This window comes from Schistocerca gregaria, chromosome 1 (genome assembly GCF_023897955.1).
Source record: "Schistocerca gregaria isolate iqSchGreg1 chromosome 1, iqSchGreg1.2, whole genome shotgun sequence".
Lineage (NCBI taxonomy): Eukaryota > Metazoa > Arthropoda > Insecta > Orthoptera > Acrididae > Schistocerca > Schistocerca gregaria.
The window spans coordinates 164742145-164760442 of NC_064920.1; the positions used below are offsets into that span (position 1 = coordinate 164742145).

An 18298-nucleotide genomic window follows, 5' to 3' on the forward strand; every position below is an offset into this window, starting at 1 on the left:
CATACGTTAAGATGCCCATTCACACTAATCTTAAAATTTTTCTTTACAAAATTTAGCCCTGTACATGGTTAAAGAATCCAGCTTCTAGTTAAAAAAAGGTACATGAACAATACAAACTTAATACGGAGTGAGTGTTACTGTCAACAGTGAGCAAGAAAAAATGTTCAGCACCAAGTACTGGCAGGGACACTAAAATAATAAATCTACAAATTGAAAACAATAATATTTATTAACACTTTGTGAGTTCTTTTGTACCTATTCACAGTACATTTTACAACTCAAATCTCAGTGATATATGCACACCACGAATAACCAGTACATTGTACTTCATGATTAACTCATACACATGCTTTTTCACTAACATGCATTTTTACAGAATTATTGTGAAGGTAAAATGTTACCACACATCTACGGACTGCGTCTTTTACAAATTTAACAATCAATTTCATACATAGACTCTTAAATCAACAACATTTCTATACAGTCGTCATGTATCCAGCAGAGCCACAGAGAAAAGACAACATATCCCCGGGTCCACAAATAGGCTGACAACTAACACACTGACCTAAATTTACAAAGTTTAATCATTCATCCTTTTTGGTATCATCCGATTTAACTGATTTTTGTGCTCCTGTAGCCATTGTCTCTTCTATAACAGCATTCATTTTATTATGCAGTTTTTCATTTTGAGCAGACATATCATTGGGCATCTGAAACAAAATCAATGCATTTATGATACGTTAAGATAACATGATTATTCTAGAGACTCATGTTTCTTTTGGACCATTTCATGTATCAAACAAGGAAAGTCCAGGATGAAATAAGCACAATATTAAGAGTAGAGATTGCAAATGCTATACACAGGTGGTGCTGAGTTACAGACAGGCACAATGACAGACTGTCTGAAAGCTCTAATATTTTTGCAAAGCCACTGTCTACAGAGACTGACCTGCAATTGCAATCTGCTGGAATGGGTAGTGGGTATAAGGAGGCAGCATGATCCAGCGAGGGGGGCAGATGCTAGTGCTACCTGCAAAGCATGCAGGTAATTGGTGGGGACATATCTGCTAGGTCCAGTGTCTAGAGCCTGTGCTGGGGGAAGGGAAAAGTGGGAAGGGTGATTGGTGTGATAGAAGACGTCTATAGTGCACGCCTCTCGATGGATTTTGTCTGAAAGCTTTAATATTTTGTATAAAACAAGATATGCTCAGATGTTAATGTTGTTGTTGAATGTGAAAGATATCACATTAATCTGACAGTCTGACAATTTCATCTGTGGTCAGCAACAAATCTAAGACATTTTCCTTTGAAATACAAAGAACAGACATTCTTATCAGAGCACACACCCGTTAATAAGTGCCAAAACTGTAATACTGATGTAATGAAGAGGCAGTGCAATATTTATTTGCAGTCTACATTGGTGTCAATTACATTTTTTTAAATAGGAAACATCACACAATGAGTGGCTACCTGTAGACTAAAAAGAAAGATGGGGAGGGAAGGGAAAAAAAGGGGGGAGGAATTCTCTTATCTGTACACATAACTAATCTGGATGGGAGAAATTTTTATTTATCAGTGACACGCAGGGTTTGCGTGTCCCACGTCTTATCATTGAGGGATTTGGAGACTTTAGAGCTTCGGGATTCCTCATCTTAAAATGCCCCTCAAGTGGAAACTTTCCTTAAGGAGCAGTCTCCTAAACAAATCTGTCAATTTCAGTTCCATAATAGAAGAACCATTCTGCCAAAACATATTGTAAAATGCTGGCTGTTATTTGTGGATGCCAGTTGTGAAATTACGATGTTACTTATGGAAATAAGATTATTGGGTAAATTTTCTACCTGTCCAATAAGACAGCTGTGAAGTGTTGTTTGCACAGTAAAGACACTTCCACCAGCCTCAAACTGAACTGGCTTACATTAACCCTGTCTGGAAACAGTTTACTATTAGTTTTGACGAAACATACTAAAACCATTGCTGCAGTAGGGTGGCTTGTGTGCCATAACAATACAGTCATACCCCAGGTGCAACCCCAGTAGAGGGGTACCAGGGAAGAGGCCAGACTAAGAAATAATTACCAAAGCGGGGCAGCAGCCTTTTCATTAGTTGCAGAGACAACAAACTGGGATATTAAGTGACATGGTACTGTGAATGGATGAAAGCAAGAGGAAGCTACAGACATATTCCTGAGGACACAGGACTCAACTGTATGGTTTGTGGACAATGGCATCCTCTTGGGTAAAATATTTTGTAGGTAAAATAGTCTTGTTTTTATACTTCTAGGTGGAGACCACTCAGGAGGATGCTGTCATAAAAAATATTAAGAAACAATGAAGTTTGATTTGCCTTAGGTTGGTGTGTGGATGTAAGATCCACAATCAGGTAGCAAGGTTAGAGAAATTAAGAAGGGAAATGAGCAGGACGAGGTTAAAAACAAACAATGGAAATTCCAGGATGGGATAACAACAATATGAGAAGGATAGATTGCTAGTCACCACAGAGGAGGCACTGAGTTGCAGACAGGCACAATGAAAAAGAAGCTGGAATATTTCAGCTTTCAGACAGAGTGCTTTTTCAGAAGTTGAAGGGAGGGGGGGGGGGGGGGGGGGGGGGAACCCATGCACGTGCGCACTCACACTCGCACGTTAAAAAAATTACTGATCTGTAAACCTATACAGCAGGTTCAAGACACTGAACATAACAACGGTATCTATGTAACCTTATTGCAATCATCTCTGTAATTAGATTATTACCTATATAATAAACCACTGATTTTGCTCTGTCTTCTCCTTTAACTCATAGGTGAAGGATGTAAGTTATCAGCGTACACACTAGACTTATTGTATTATTCACTGTATGATTAATTAAATGCTGAATAATAATATGTTTGTTCTGCATTTTAGGATTCTCATTTGTAATAATTAGTTTCCTTTTTTCCATCTGCAGTATTTCAAAGAACCATAAATTCTGGGAGTCTCCACTAATGCACTGCTCAGCAATTTACCTGATGGTGAAACAACTGAGCTCCAGATGTTCTATCATTAATTATTTCGTTATTAGAGTTGAATGTGCATCATTTGGTAACATTATCTGGTTTACAGTTAACAGCTGTACATGTCGTCACTTGCACACTGAAATTACTCACATCATCAGAGGGGTGGTCACATCAACAAGGTCAGTATAAAGGCAAATAACTGCACTGGTTACAGTTAACATGAGCAATAATTAAATATACCATAATTTATCTAAGCAGAGGTTAACCAGATGATAGACCACACTGCAATTAATTAAAATTTCTAATGTCTGTCTTCCTCAGTTATTCATAACACAATGAAAATTAAACAAACTATGTGATAATGAGAGATTTCAACACCACAGTTTTACAAAAGTGTGACAATGTAAAGGAAATTACGAGGAAGTGAAATAAATTATTTACATAGTTAAGGTAGGTGAAAATTTAACTTATAGGGGACTGGTACCAATAGTAGGAAAAGTAAAAAAATGGGAAATAGCAAGAGAACTGACTGGGAAATAAGAATGAAAGGAGAAGGCACCTGGTAGTACTTTGCCAACAGTTTATTTAAAATCATGAAAGAAGGCTGTGTATGTGGATGAAATCTGGACAAAATGCAAGGTTTCAGATAGGTTACATAATGGTATGAGAGTCTGAAACCAGATTTTAGACAGCACAGCATTTCCAAGAGCAGATGTGGACTGAACATTATTTTTTGTTTATGAACAGCAAATAAAGCCTGAAGAATTTCAGAAAGATAGGAGTTTGTCGAGATAGGACCAGGATAAATTGAAAGAAATAAAGATTGTTGAGAGTTTCAGAGGGAGCATTGGGCAACAACTGACAAAGAGGGGAAAGGAATACAATAGATAGCAAATGGATGCCTTTGAGAGATGAAAGAGTGAAGGCTGCAAAGGAACAATAGAGGCATAAAGGCAAGTCTCTGCAGAACTCCTTGAACAACACACATTAGTATAGAATTTTTGACAATATAATGTAATTGGATAGATAAAAAAATCTACTCACCAAGCAGCAGCACGAGAACACACATATATTTAAAAAAAAGATTTTACATATGAAAGCTTTCGGAGCCAGTGGCTCCTTCTTCCAGCAGAAGGGTTGAAGGGGAAGGGAAAAGAACTGGAGAGGTGTAGGAATAGGGGTAGAGTTTGATAAACGTCACCCAGAACTCTGGGTCAGGGCAGACTTACCAGACAGGATGAGAAGGAAAGACTTATTGTTGGGGACTGCACCAGAAGAGATTTGAAAACCTGGTGGCTTAAAGATGGAAGACAGGATGATATGTAAGACAGAGTACTGCTGAAACAGCGTGAACAAGTTAATAAGATTGAAAAAGCACTGTATGCAAGAGTGGTGGGAGGGAGGTGGCGAAAACTAGACAGGTCAGAAAATTAAAGATGTAGAAAACTTAAATGGAGTGAGTAAAGAAGTAGTTACTGTGAAGAAATGCTAAGACAGAATAAATTAAAATAAATTAAGGACAGCAGGTGGCTAGAACCAAGGATATGTTATAGCACTAGTTCCCACCTGCGGAGTTCTGAGAAAGTGGTGTCTGGGGGAAGAATCCAGATGGCGCGTGTTGTGAAACATGCATTGAGGTCACAACTCTCAAGTTGTAGAGCATAGGATATTGTGTGTTGCCTGTATACACCCTCTGGCTATGCCCATTCATCCTAACTGACAGCTTAGTGGTAGTTATGCTGATGTAAAAATGTCAAACAGTGTTTATGTAACAGCTGGTATATGATGTGTCAATTCACAGATGGCTCTCCCTTTGATAGTATGTTTTGACAGTTACAGGGCTGGTATAGGTGGCAGTAGGAGGGTGTATTGGGCAAGTCACGCAGTGGGCGGTCACAGAGGTAGGAGCCACAGAGTAGGGACATTGCAGAGATTGAGAGGGCAACGTAAAGCTGTTCTACATGTGGTGGGCAAAAACTCAGGCAGAATGGATCTCATTTCAGGGCACGATTTTAGGAAGTCGTGGTCCTGTCGAAGTAGCCGGTTAATACATTCAAGCCCAGGATAATACTGAGTGATAGGTGGTGTTCTCCGAAATTGTTTTTGGAGAGATCAGCAATACCAGGACCGGATGTGATGGCTTAGGAAATCTGTTTTTGAACTAGGCTGGTGGGGATTACAACCAGTGAAGGCTGAGGCAAGAATGGTAGTGTACTGCTGTAAGAGTCTGCATCCAAACAAATACATTTGCCTTAAATCCAAAGGTTCTATGGGAGGGAGCATTTGACTTGGAAAGGATGACAACTGCCAAAATTTAAGTACTGTCGTTTGTTAGTAGGCATAACACAGACAGAAGTGTGTAGCTGGCCTTCGATGAAGATGAGATCAACATCAAGGAAAGTGGCATGGTATTCAAAATAGGAACATGTGAAATTTAAATGGGAGAAGGTATTTAGAGATTCAATTAATTTTAACAGGTCAGCCTCACCACGAACCCATATGGCAAAGATGTCATCAATGTGTCTAACCCAAACCAAGGGCTGAAGGCTTATGGATCCCGGGAAAGCCCCCTCCAAGCAACCTATGAAAATGTTGGCATGTGAAGGAGCAGTTTAACACAATGGACAGTGTCTTGAAAGCAAAACAAGGATAATGGAATGTTGTCTAATTAAATCAGGTGATGCTGAGGGAATTAGATTAAGAAATGAGACACTTCAAGTAGTACGAGCATTTTTGCTATTTGGGAAGCAAGATAACTGATGATGGTCAAAGTACAGAGGATATAAAATGTAGACTGGCAATGGCAAGGAAAGCATTTCTGAAGAAATTTGTTAATATCGAGTATGGATTTAAGTGTGACAAAGTCTTTTCTTAAAGTATTTGTATGGAGTGTAACCCTGTAGTGAAGTGAAACATGGACAATAAATAGTTTAGACAAGAAGAGAATAGAAACTTTCAAAATGTGATGCTACAGAAAAATGCTGAAGATTAGATGGGTACATCACGTGACTAATGAGGAAGTACTTAACAGCATTGGGGAGAAAAGGAATTTATGGCACAACTTGACTAGAAGAAGGGATCGGTTGATAGGACATGTTCTGAGGCATCAAGGTATCACCAATTTAGCAGCGTGGAGAGTAAAAATCATAGAGGGAGACCAAGAGATGAATACAATAAGCAGATTCAGAAGGATGTAGGTTGCAGTAGGTACTGGGAGATGAAGAACCTTGCACAGGATAGAAATAGCATGGAGAGCTGCGTCAACCAATCTCTGGACTGAAGAGCACAACAACACAACAGGAAGGAGTCATCCTGGTTCCAATGACCATACCCCTGATCTGTCTGTATGTCTGCCCCTCAAAGGAGAAGTAGATGTCATAGGTTTGGAATCAGATGTATGCAGACTGAGGAAATGTTCAGCAGCAGACAGCCCATGTACGTGGAGGATATTGGAGTAGACAGAGGTGGCATCAATGATGGCAAGCAAGGTGTGTGGTGGGAGTGGGACGAGCAAGGATTTCAGACAAACTAGGAAATTGTTGGTGTCTTTAATATAGGAGGGAAGTCTTCATACTATGGGATGCAGATGCTGACCAACTAAGGCAGATATATGTTTGATGGGTTCTTTGAAACCCAAAACTATTTGAAGCCCAAAACTATTGGTCAGCCAGGATTATTGAGTTTGTGGATCTTAGGAAGAAGGTAAAAGGTGAGGGTGCTTGGTTTGTGTGGTGTAAGAAGTTCTGTGGATTGAAGTGTTAGTCCTTGTGAAGGGACTGTGGGTCAGTTTTAATCACAGGCAAGGGATCTTTATGGCAGATGCTGTATGTAGAGGAGTCAGACAACTGGTTTAGACCTTCACTAACATACTCCTGTCAGTCGAGTACCACAGTCTTAATCCTTTGTCTCCTGGGAGAATAATGATGAAGTCATCAGCTTTTTGGGAACAAAGGCCTGGAGTTCTGCAGAGAACAGGTTAGGGTCACATTGTAGGGACCTAAGGAAACGTTGTGAAACAACACTGGATGTGAGGAACTCTTGAAAGAATTGTAAGGGATGATTTTGAGGTAGTGGTTGTGGTTGGTTGGTTGGTTTGTGGGATTAAAGGGACCAGACTACTATGGTCATCGGTCCCTTGTTCCATAAAAACTAAAACCACCCGAAGAGAATAAAAAACGAACAACAGGAAAGACAGCAGACGAAACAGGACATGAAATACTCTGACAGAGACCAGACAAAACAAATTAAAACACACAGTGTGACGGTGGTTGGCCGACAGTAGAGAAAAAGAGGAAACGCCAACCACCAAGAACACTTTAAAAACAGTTTAAAATCAGAGGCTTAAAAAAAAGAAAAAACAAACTCAGATTAAAGGATAAAAAACCCCTGCCCGAATAAAACACAAAACCAAGTCCATCATGGCAGAGTCATCTGATAAAAGAGCATAGAGCGTGTCAGGCATTGCAAAAGTCTGCCTGAGCACGGTTAAAAGGGCGCACTCCGACAGAATATGGACCACCGTCAAGGACGCCCCACAACGACAAAGGGGGGGATCCTCACGACACAGTAAATAACTGTGCGCGAGTTGGGTGTGGCCAATGCGGAGCAGACAAAGGACGACTGAGTCCCTGCGGTTGGCTCGCATGGATGACCGCCACACAGTCATTGTGTCCTTGACGGCACGGAGTTTGTTAGGGGTGGTCAGACTGCACCATTCAGCATCCCAAAACGAGATAACTTTGTGGCGTAAGACTGCCCGCAAATCAGCCGCCAGGAGGCCAATCTCCAGAGATGGCGCACTGGTGGCCTCTTTCACCAGGCGGTCAACAGTTTCATTGCCGGGTATACCAACATGGCCTGGGGTCCAAACAAAGACCACAGACCTGCCGCTACGGGCGAGAGTATGCAGGGACTCCTGGATAGCCATCACCAGACGAGAACGAGTGAAACACTGGTCGAGAGCTCGTAAACCGCTCAGGGAATCGCTATAGATAACGAAGGACTCACCTGAGCAGGAGCGGATATAGTCTAGGGCATGAAAGATGGCGACCAGCTCAGCCGTGTAAACACTGCAGCCAGCCGGCAACGAACGTTGTTCAGAATGGTCCCCTAGAGTTAGTGTATAACCGACTAGACCAGCAACTATCGAACCGTCGGTTTAGAGAGGTGGAACAGGGAAACACCCAAGCCAGGAAAGAAGCTGTTTGACATGTACGGCAATCGGACAACCCAACCGGGGCCGACGTTCTGGCAGATGAACGACTGACTGCGGGAAGAGGACACGATAATTTGGATGCCCGGGCAAGCTAAAAACATGGGCAGCATAAGCAGCCAGTAATTGTTGGCGTCTTAACCGCAGTGGAGGGACACCTGCCTCCACAAGTATGCTGTCCACAGGGCTGGTTCGGAAGGCACCAGTGGCAAGGCGTATCCCGCTGTGGAGGATTGGGTCCAGCACCCGCAACGCAGATGGGGATGCTGAGCCGTAAGCCAGACTCCCATAGTCCAGACGGGACTGGATTAACACCTGGTAAAGCCGTAGGAGAGTAGATCGGTCGGCGCCCCACCTAGTGTGGCTCAGGCATCGCATAGCATTTAGATGCCACCAACACGCCTGTTTAAGCTGCCGAATATGAGGCAGCCAAGTCAACCGGGCATCAAAAACCATCCCCAAAAACCTATGTGACTCCACCACTTTAAGAAGCTCGCCGTCAAGATAAAGCCGCGGCTCCGGGTGAACAGTGCGTCGCCGGCAGAAATGCATAATGCAGGTCTTGGCTGCGGAAAACTGAAAACCATGCGCTACAGCCCAAGACTGCGCCTTGCGGACTGCGCCCTGTAGCTGACGTTCAGCAGCTGCAATGCCAATAGAGCTGTAGTAAGGGCAGAAGTCGTCAGCATACAGGGAAGCGAAGACAGTATTTCCCACGGCCGCAGCGAGCCCGTTAATAGCTATTAAAAACAGACACACACTGAGAACAGAACCCTGTGGCACACCGTTCTCCTGGACTTGGGAGGAACTATATGAGGCCAAGACATGCACGCGGAAGGTACGATACGACAGAAAATTGCGGATATAGATCGGCAGAGGGCCCCGAAGACCCCATCCACGAAGTGTAGAAAGGATGTGATGACGCCATGTCGTATCATACGCCTTCCGCATGTCGAAAAAGACAACCAGATGCTGACGGCGGGCAAAGGCAGTACAGATGGCCGACTCCAGGCTCACCAGATTGTCGGCGAAGGAGCGACCTTTACGGAACCCACCCTGAGACGGAGCCAGAAGGCCTCGAGACTCCAGTACCCAATTCAAGTGCCGGCTCACCATCCGTTCAAGCAACTTGCAAAGAACGTTGGTGAGGCTAATGGGACAGTAGCTGTCCACCTCCAAAGGGTTCTTCCCTGGTTTCAGAATGGGGACAACAAGACTTTCCCCCATTGCGACGGAAATTCACCCTCAACCCAAAAGCGGTTGTAAAGATCGAGGAGGCGTCGCTGGCAGTCCACTGAAAGGTGTTTCAGCATCTGAGTGTGGATGCTATCTGGCCCAGGAGCGGTATCAGGACAAGCGGCGAGGGCACTTCGAAATTCCCACTCACTGAATGGAACATTCTACAATTCAGGATGGTGAGTGCGAAAAGAAAGACTCCGATGTTCTATCCGCTCCTTAATGGAGCGGAAGCCCAAGGGGTAGTTGGCAGAAGCGGAATTCATAGCAAAGTGCTCTGCCAAGCGGTTTGCAATGACGTCAGAGTCAGTACAAACTGCTCCATTCAGTGAGAGCGCAGGGACACTGACAAGTGTCCAATAGCCATAGAGGTGGCGAATCTTGGCCCAGACCTGCGATGGAGTGACATGGAGACCAATGGTGGACACATACCGTTCCCAGCACTCCTGCTTGCGTTGGCGGATAATGCGTCAGGCTCACGCACGCATCCGTTTGAAGGCGATAAGGTGAAGGCGATTGAGGGATGTCGCTTGTGACGCTGGAGTGCCCGCCGGTGAGCTTTAATCGCTTCAGCGATCTCAGGCAACCACCAAGGCACAGTCTGCCGTCGAAGGGACCCAGAAGAACGGGCAATGGCAGATTCGGCGGCAGTAACGATGCCGGTGGTGAACAATTGAACCACTGCATCAATGGCATCGTTAGAGAGAGGCTCAATAGCGGCAGTGGAGGAGAACAAGTCCCAGTCAGCCCGATTCATAGCCCATCTGCTAGGGCACCCAGAAGACTGACGCTGTGGCAGTGACAAAAAAATCAGAAAGTGGTCACTACCACACAGGTCGTCATGCACTATCCATTGGACAGACGGTAAGAGGCTAGGGCTACAGATGGAAAGGTCAATGGCGGAGTATGTGCCATGCGCCACACTGAAGTGTGTGAAGGCACCATCATTTAAGATCGAGAGATCGAGCTACGCCAATAAATGCTCAACGATGGCACCTCGACCTGTTGCCACTGACCCACCCCATAGATGGTTATGGGTGTTAAAGTCGCCCAGTAACAGGAAAGGTGGAGCAATTGAGCTATCAGAGCAGCCAGGACATGCTGCGCGACATCACCATCCGGTGGAAGGTAAAGACTGCAGACGGTAACAGCCTGTGGCATCCACACCCGAACAGCGACAGCCTCTAAAGGTGTGTGGAGAGGTACAGACTCTCTGTGAAGAGAGTTCAGGACATAGATGCAGACGCCACCAGACACTCTTTCATAAGCTGCCCGGTTCTTATAATAACCCCGATAGCCATGGAGGGCGGGGGTTCGCATTGCCGGAACCAAGTTTCCTGCAGAGCAATGCAGAGGAATGCAGAGGAAAGGGTGAAGACTGATAAGTTGGCGGAGCTCAGCTAGATGGTGGAAGAAACCGCTGCAGTTCCACTGGAGGACGGTGTTGTCCATGGCTGAGAAAGGCTTGACGGGACTGGGAAGGGAGATTACACTGCTGGGTCACCTGCTGCCTCCGATTTAGCACCTGTGATAGTGCTTTCCATGGCATCTGATGGACCGGCGAGATCGAGGTCCTCAGCGGACGCCAGAATCTCCACCGCATCCTCAGACGCAGAGCTAGAAGGTTGCGATGGGATGGCTGCCACCGCGAGTTCCTTGGGCTGAAAGCTCTACTTGGGTTTCTCACGCTGTTCCTTGGGTCGCACCGGCTGGGAGGGCTTCACCGATTCAGTCTCCGGGACGGAGGAGGATCGCGAAGCCCTACGACCAGCTGATTGCGGGCACTTACGCCATTGTCAGTCGTCAGGCTTCTCGCTGGCAGAAACCTGGGGAGGGAGGGGCCCAAGGGACCCCTTGCGAGCGTGAGAAGCCGAAGAAGTTGGACACTTCTCCGGCTTAGAAGTGGGGACGGACGTCCCCGATGGGTGGGATAGTGTTGCTCCTGAGGTAGCGGGCCCCAGGAGCAACCCGGTGGGTAGAGCCCCCCCACTCGTCGATCCGGCCACAATTGGAGAAACAGACGGGGCCAGCATAGGTGTTGTAGCAGCAGCGTAGGAAGATGTCATTCTCACAGGATGGAGTCGGTCTTATTTCCTCTTGGCCTCAGTATAGGTTAGTCGGTCCAGGGTCTTGTATTCCATGATTTTACGCTCTTTCTGGAAAATTCGGCAGTCTGGCGAGCAAGGTGAATGGTGCTCCCCGCAGTTGACACAGATGGGAGGCGGGGCACATGGAGTATTGGGATGTGATGGGTGTCCGCAATCTCGACATGTGAGGCTGGAAGTGCAGCGAGAAGACATATGGCCGAACTTCCAGCACTTAAAGCACCGCATCGGGGGAGGGATATAGGGCTTAACATCACATCGGTAGACCATCACCTTCACTTTTTCTGGTAATGTATCCCCTTCGAAGGCCAAGATGAAGGCACCGGTAGCAATCTGATTTTCCTTCGGACCCCGATGAACGCGCCGGACGAAATGTACACCTCGGCGCTCTAAATTAGCGCGCAGCTCTTCATCAGACTGCAAAAGAAGATCCCTATGGTAAATAACTCCCCGGACCATATTTAAACTCTTATGGGGTGTGATCGAAACGGCAACATCCCTCAACTTGTCACAAGCGAGTAACCATCGTGACTGGGCAGAGGATGCCGTTTGTATCAGGACTGACCCAGAGCGCATTTTTGACAAGCCCTCCACCTCCCCAAACTTGTCCTCTAAATGCTCGATGAAGAACTGAGGCTTTGTGGAGAGAAAAGACTCCCCATCAACCCTCATACAAACTAAGAAGCGGGGCAAGTAACTGCTACTGCCATCCTGAGACTTACGTTCCTCCCATGGTGTGGCCAGGGAGGGGAACGTTTTCTGATCGTACTTCTGAGCGTTAAACTGAGCCCGAGAACGCGGCTGGCCACCAGTGAGAGACGATGTACCACGCTTCATTGCGGGTCATCCGCCCTGATGCCACCTACTCCGACCAAGGGCCCTCCCCACGGGCGCCACCCAGCCACGGCAAGAGCCACCTGGCAGGATGGCCGTTGCCGGGAGTCCCGATACACCAGGAGGATAGGCATCTACTCCTTGGCATACATGGGGAGTTAACGGTGCAGGCATCAGTAGAGCAATCCCTGTGTTGTCAGGGGGCTACAACCAACAGGGTACATGGCAGCCCCACCACAACGGACTGGCTACTGTGCTGGATGTTCATGTGGTCCATGGTCGCCGTGGTGCAGAAAGAGGCACTGCACACTGCAAGGTGTTATCTGCACGCAGAAAAAGAGTAATGCCCAAGAGATGGAGAGCGGACAGGACTGCAGTTCAACGGTGTATAATCTGGCGAAAGGTCTGATCGCAAGATGGACACAATGTACCAAGTAAGGCGCCCTTCCCAATCGGCTCGCTCTTCGGAAAATTTTGAGAGATGGAGGTCAAACCCAACAGGGGACCATCATACAAGGCCGAAAAGTTTGAGACTCCTTTTAGTCGCCTCTTACGACAGGCAGGAATACGCGGGCCTATTCTAACCCCCGAACCCGCAGGGGGAGGTAGTGGTTGTGGATGAAGTTGGGATTGTGGTCAAAACTGTTTAAGGCAGGGTTGAATGACAGGCTCGAAAGTGGTATTTCCAGCTGACATTATGGGTGAAAAAGTAGGTCCTTCACACAAGCAACATGATTACAGGGAGGTTTATGGCTGATAGTGAGACCCTTGGATAGTACAGATAATTCAGGAGGGGAGAGTGCTTCAGACAAGAGGCTGAGAAGAATGTACTGTTGTGACTGGTTCTTATGATGAGTTGTTATTGGTCTGGGAGGCAGTGGTAAAGACGGTGGGATGTTAAAGAGGTTGGGCGAGCTCAGTTCATAGGAAAGGAATGGTGGTTGATGGAGTGGCTGTTTAGGGAGCTGAAGAGGGACACTACAGGAAACACCAAGGTTGAGGTAGTTTAGGAGAAGGCAGGATAGCTTTTAGAGGTGCAGTCTGGCATTCTGTTGTGTCTGAAATTGGCTTGGTGGCTAATACCTCCAAGGAAACATAAGGGGCAGATAACAGCAGGATTTTGTAGGAGGCGATATGCCTGGTGGAGTGAAAACTGGCAGATGAGGCATATGGTCACAGGTAAGCAGAGTAAGTGCAAGAGTTTTCCGTATTTGAAACTGTAAAAGACCATGGTGGAGTAGGACTTTCAATGTTAGGCCTTTGGGAGTAGCTCAAGGGTGAAGCAGTTTTCAAGTAACAGCATATGGGGCCATAGTTTTGATAGTGCAAACGCATATTTCCAAAAAGAATGAATATAATATGTGACAGAACAGTTTGGAGTGTTAGAAATGGTAGAAGTGGCAAAAAAAGAGAAGTATAGGTTGAAAAAGATAGAAAAATGGAAGAAAAACAAGGAAAAAATTCTGAAAACTCAGAAAAATTTGTACAAAAATTGTGAGAACACAATGGTTAACAAGAGGTATTGAGTGGGTGAGAATTTTTTTTACAAGAAAGATGGTCTGTTATGAAAAAATGATTGGAAAAGAAAAAAATCTATAGGGAAAGTCATGAAGAGAGAGAAAATTTTAAAGACTGGCCAAAGAGAAAGGGAAGGCATACTAGAAAATGTACATTACAACATAATTGTTTGGATGCAGACTCTATACAGCAATACACTACCATTCTCACCTCAGAATTCACTGGATGTAATTACCCCATCAGCCTAGATCAAAAGCAGATTTCAAAGGCCATTACATCCAATCCTGGAATTACTGATCCCCTCCAAAAAATGACTTTAGAGCACACCACATGTCACTCAGTATTATACCGGTCTTGAATGTATTAACCAGCTACTTTGACAAGGTTATGACTTCCTAAAATCATGCCCAGAAATGAGGTCCATTCTGCCTGAGTTTTTGCCCACCATACACAGAATAGTGTTTTGTCACCCTTCCATTCTCCACAATATCTGTGTCAGACCCTATGATCCTTCTGCACCCATCTCCCTACCCTATGGATTCCACCCTTTTGGCCACCCATTGCATAACTTGCCCTATACATCCTCCTACTGAGACCTATACCAGTCGCGTAACTGTCAAAATATACTATCAAAGGGAGAGCCACCTGTGAATCGACATGTCATATACCAGCTGCTATGTAAACACTGTTCAGCCTTTTACATGAATACCACCAACTTATCAGTTAGGATGAATGGGCATAGCCAGAGGGCAACACACAATATTTTGCTGCAGAGCAGTCATGACCTTGGTACCGGTTTCAGCACATGTGCCATTTAAATTCTTCCCCCAGATACCACTTTCTCACTACTCTGCAGGTGGGAACTAGTGCTATAACATGCCCTCAGTTATTGCCACCCACCTGGCCTTAATTTATGTTAATTTCTTCTGTCCCAGCATTTCTTCACAGTAACTATTCATGTCTCCATTTTAGTTTTCTACATCTTTCATTTTCTGAAATATCTATTTTTCGCCACTCCCTCCCACCTCTATTACATATGCACTTTCTTTTTTACTCCTATTAAGTTGTACACAATGTTTTAGCAGTGCTCTCTGGCCTACATATTATCCAGTCTTTGAACTATAAGCTCTCAGGTTTTCAAATCTCGTCTGGTGCAATCCCCAACAGTCAGTCTTTCCTTTTCATCCTAACCAGTAAGTCTCCTGATCCAGGGTTTTGGATGGCTTTTCCAAACTCTACCCCTTTTCCTAAAGCTCTCCAGTTCCTTTACCTTCACCCTTCTTTGTTCCCCTTCAACCCTCCTGCCAGTAGAAGGAGCCACTGGCTCCTAAAGCTTGCATAACAAACCTTTTTTATATACGTGGTCTCCTGATGCCGTTTGGTGATTAGATTTTTTATCTACCCAAGATGTACAGTTTGAATTAGAAGGAAAGTTTTCCCAAGAAAATGATAAAATTATGAGGAAGAATTGCTGATCAATACCTATCTTCAGCATAAATGCTAGTACTGTCGACGGACCCATTAAAGTACATACACTAACCTACCTTTCCGAATTAATAGTTCCTTCCATCTCTCCTCCTAAATTAAGGAACTATTAGTTCCTAAAGCTACACTAGTGCACATACTTTAATGGATGTCGATTGGCAGTACCAAAATTTCTCCTGAAGACTGGTACTGGCCAGCAATTTGTTTCATAATTCTGCTAGATAAAGAATTTAACTGATGAAAGAGAACATACAAAAATGCAACAAATAAATCAGGGAAAAATGGAATACAGACATCTAAAAATTAAAGTGACAGGAAATACAAAATTGGCAAATCAAGAATTGCTAGAGGATAAATACAAAGCTGTAGACGCATGTGTGACTGTAAGGGGGGGGGAGAACAGCTGGTGTACACATGAGCTCAGATGACAAGTCTGTAATAAGGGCCATATTGCACTATCAAACATTTTTCAAAAATCTTTTATGAAAGATAGGACACCACTCTAAACTTTCACAAAAGATCTGTTAAAAGTACTCCAGTACACTGCCCTGATTTTATAAAATTTCTTTTTATAAAAGATGTGACATAGTTCTTTTACAGTGTAATATAGGCATAAGCAGAGAAGGGAAGGCTGAAAGGTGAAATGAATACACAGAAGCGCTATACAAGCGAATCAATGGGAAGAGGAAGCAGATGTGGGAGATACAACACTGCGAGAAGAATTTGGAAGGAGCCCTGACAAACCTAACTCAAACAAGGCACATTGAGTAGATGAAATCCCTAAGAATTATTGAGATCTTTGGGAGAACTAACAATTACAGAAGGATTCCACCTAGTCTGCATGATGTGATACTAGTGAAGTGCCATAAGACTTGAAGAATATAATAATTGCCATTCCAAAGAAGGCAGATGTAAATATTACACAACCTTTAGTTCAATAAATAGCAGAGTTTGGCTGCAAAATACTAACACAAATTATTTAGAGAGAAACAGAAAGACCAGTAGAGGCTGACTTTAGGGAAGACCAGTCTGGGATCCAAAGAAATGTACAAATTTACAAGGCAGTGCTGATTCCACTAATCTTAGAAGATATAATGACATAAAACATACCTACATTTTAGTATATGTAGGCTTAGGTTTTAGAGAATGCTTTTGATAAAGTTGACTAGAACTTCTGAAGAAAGGAAGGAAAAATTCAGAGAGTAAGAGGTTATTTGCGACCTGTACAGAAGCTGGACTGCAGTAATCATTTTACAGTTGGACATGCAAAGAAGACAGGGTTGTGGCCTACCCCAATGTTATTCCATCTGTGCAATGAATGGTGTGTGACAGAAAGCAAGGAGAAATTTGGAAAAGGGATTAAAGTTTAAGTAGAAGAAACAGAAACTCTGAGGTTTGCCAATGACATTGTAATCTTGTCTGAGATGCCAGAGGGCTAACAAGATCAGTTGTATGGAATAGTGTCTTGAAAAGAGGGTATACAATGAACAATAAAAATTAAACAAAGATAATGGAATGGAGTGTAATTACAACAGGTGATGCTCAGGGAATTAGATTAGGAAATGAGGCACAGACAGTAATGGCTGCATTTAGATATTTGGAGAGTAAAATAACTCAACAGCAGAAGAAAAGTGGATGTTAATTGTAGACTTGCAATAGCATGGAAAGGTGTTTGGAAAAAGAACAATGTTTTTAATATAGTTGCAACTGTTAGTATTTCCTCAAATTATATGTCTAGAGAGAATCTTTACATAGAAGTGAAGCACGGATGATAAGAGAACAGAAGCTTTGAAATGTAGTGATACAAAACAATGCTTAGATCAGATAATTAATGAAGAGGAACTGAATTGAAATGGTGAGAAAAGGAATCTATGGTACAAGTCAAATAAAAGAAGGCATCAATGGATAGAATGCATTATCAGTCATAAAGGAACAGTTAATTTGGTAATGGAGGGAAGTGTAGGGGGCTAAAAATTGCCGAGGGAGACCAAAGTTTTACTACAGTAAAGAGGTTCAAATGGATTTCAGGTGCTTTAGTTATCCAAATGACTAAACAGTGACATCAAGGGGGACAGGGGACAGAGGGGACGGAGGGCCTGTCTGTGAAAGCCTTGGTGAGGCCTTCAGCATACTGGGAAAGAGAGTTCTTGTAACTGCAGATACATTGTCCCCAAGTGGCCAGGCTGTGGGGGGGGGGGGGGGGGGGGGCAATGAGATTTGTAGTAGTAAAAGTGAGAAGTCCAAAAAAAAGTAATGAGCAACAACTGGACCAACAACAGTAAAACGTGATGAGGTAAATAATCATGTCAGTAAGTGGTTGGGTGCACTCTAGTATCTCCCACAGCTCAGCTGGAGTCAAAATGTTACAGATGCGGAATAGAACTCACTCTCTCTAAAGCAGCACAAAAAGCTGTTCAACTGTTATTTTGTCAAGAGTTAATATCAAGGGTAGCAAATCCTTGAAGGCTTGTCTGCACTGGGATGCTAGCCCTATAAAGTAAAACAAAGTGCTGCAGAAAAGGGGGCTAACTGCCTCTAATAGCAAAACAGACTAACAGCGAGGCACAAAGACAATTGATAGAGGTGGTAGTGTTAATGGGTCGCTGGGCCAAGAATTTTGTGAGACGCACCCCAACATTAACTGCCCCACCCAGAAAGCAGTTTAAAATGTTATATCTGAGAATAAAAACCACTTTCTTGGAGGAAAATAAAAACCAGTTCAACAATTCATACGTCTTCTGCCAATATTGGAGGCAAAGAACTGAGTTCATGCTTGACATGGAGAGCCAGGAGGAGGGGCAGTGCACCGAAATGTGATCTACTGTCTGTAAGGCTCTGAAACTGTGTGTTGTGTGTTATTATATGCCTTCTGAAGAAATTGCACCTGAAGACATCCAAGAAGATAATTTATAT

General features: G+C 44.2%; 1 protein-coding gene across 1 annotated transcript in view; it reads right to left on the reverse strand.

Annotated features, from left to right (window-relative positions):
* Window positions 1-210: 210 nt before the first annotated feature.
* Window positions 211-18298, reverse strand: part of LOC126336039 (transmembrane protein 120 homolog) — a 61341-nt gene continuing 43253 nt past the window's right edge. Inside the window, exon 8 of the mRNA XM_049999522.1 lies at window positions 211-710. Within this exon, the coding sequence (XP_049855479.1) occupies window positions 585-710 (126 nt within the window). The 3' untranslated portion in view covers window positions 211-584. The remainder of the gene's footprint in view (window positions 711-18298) is intronic.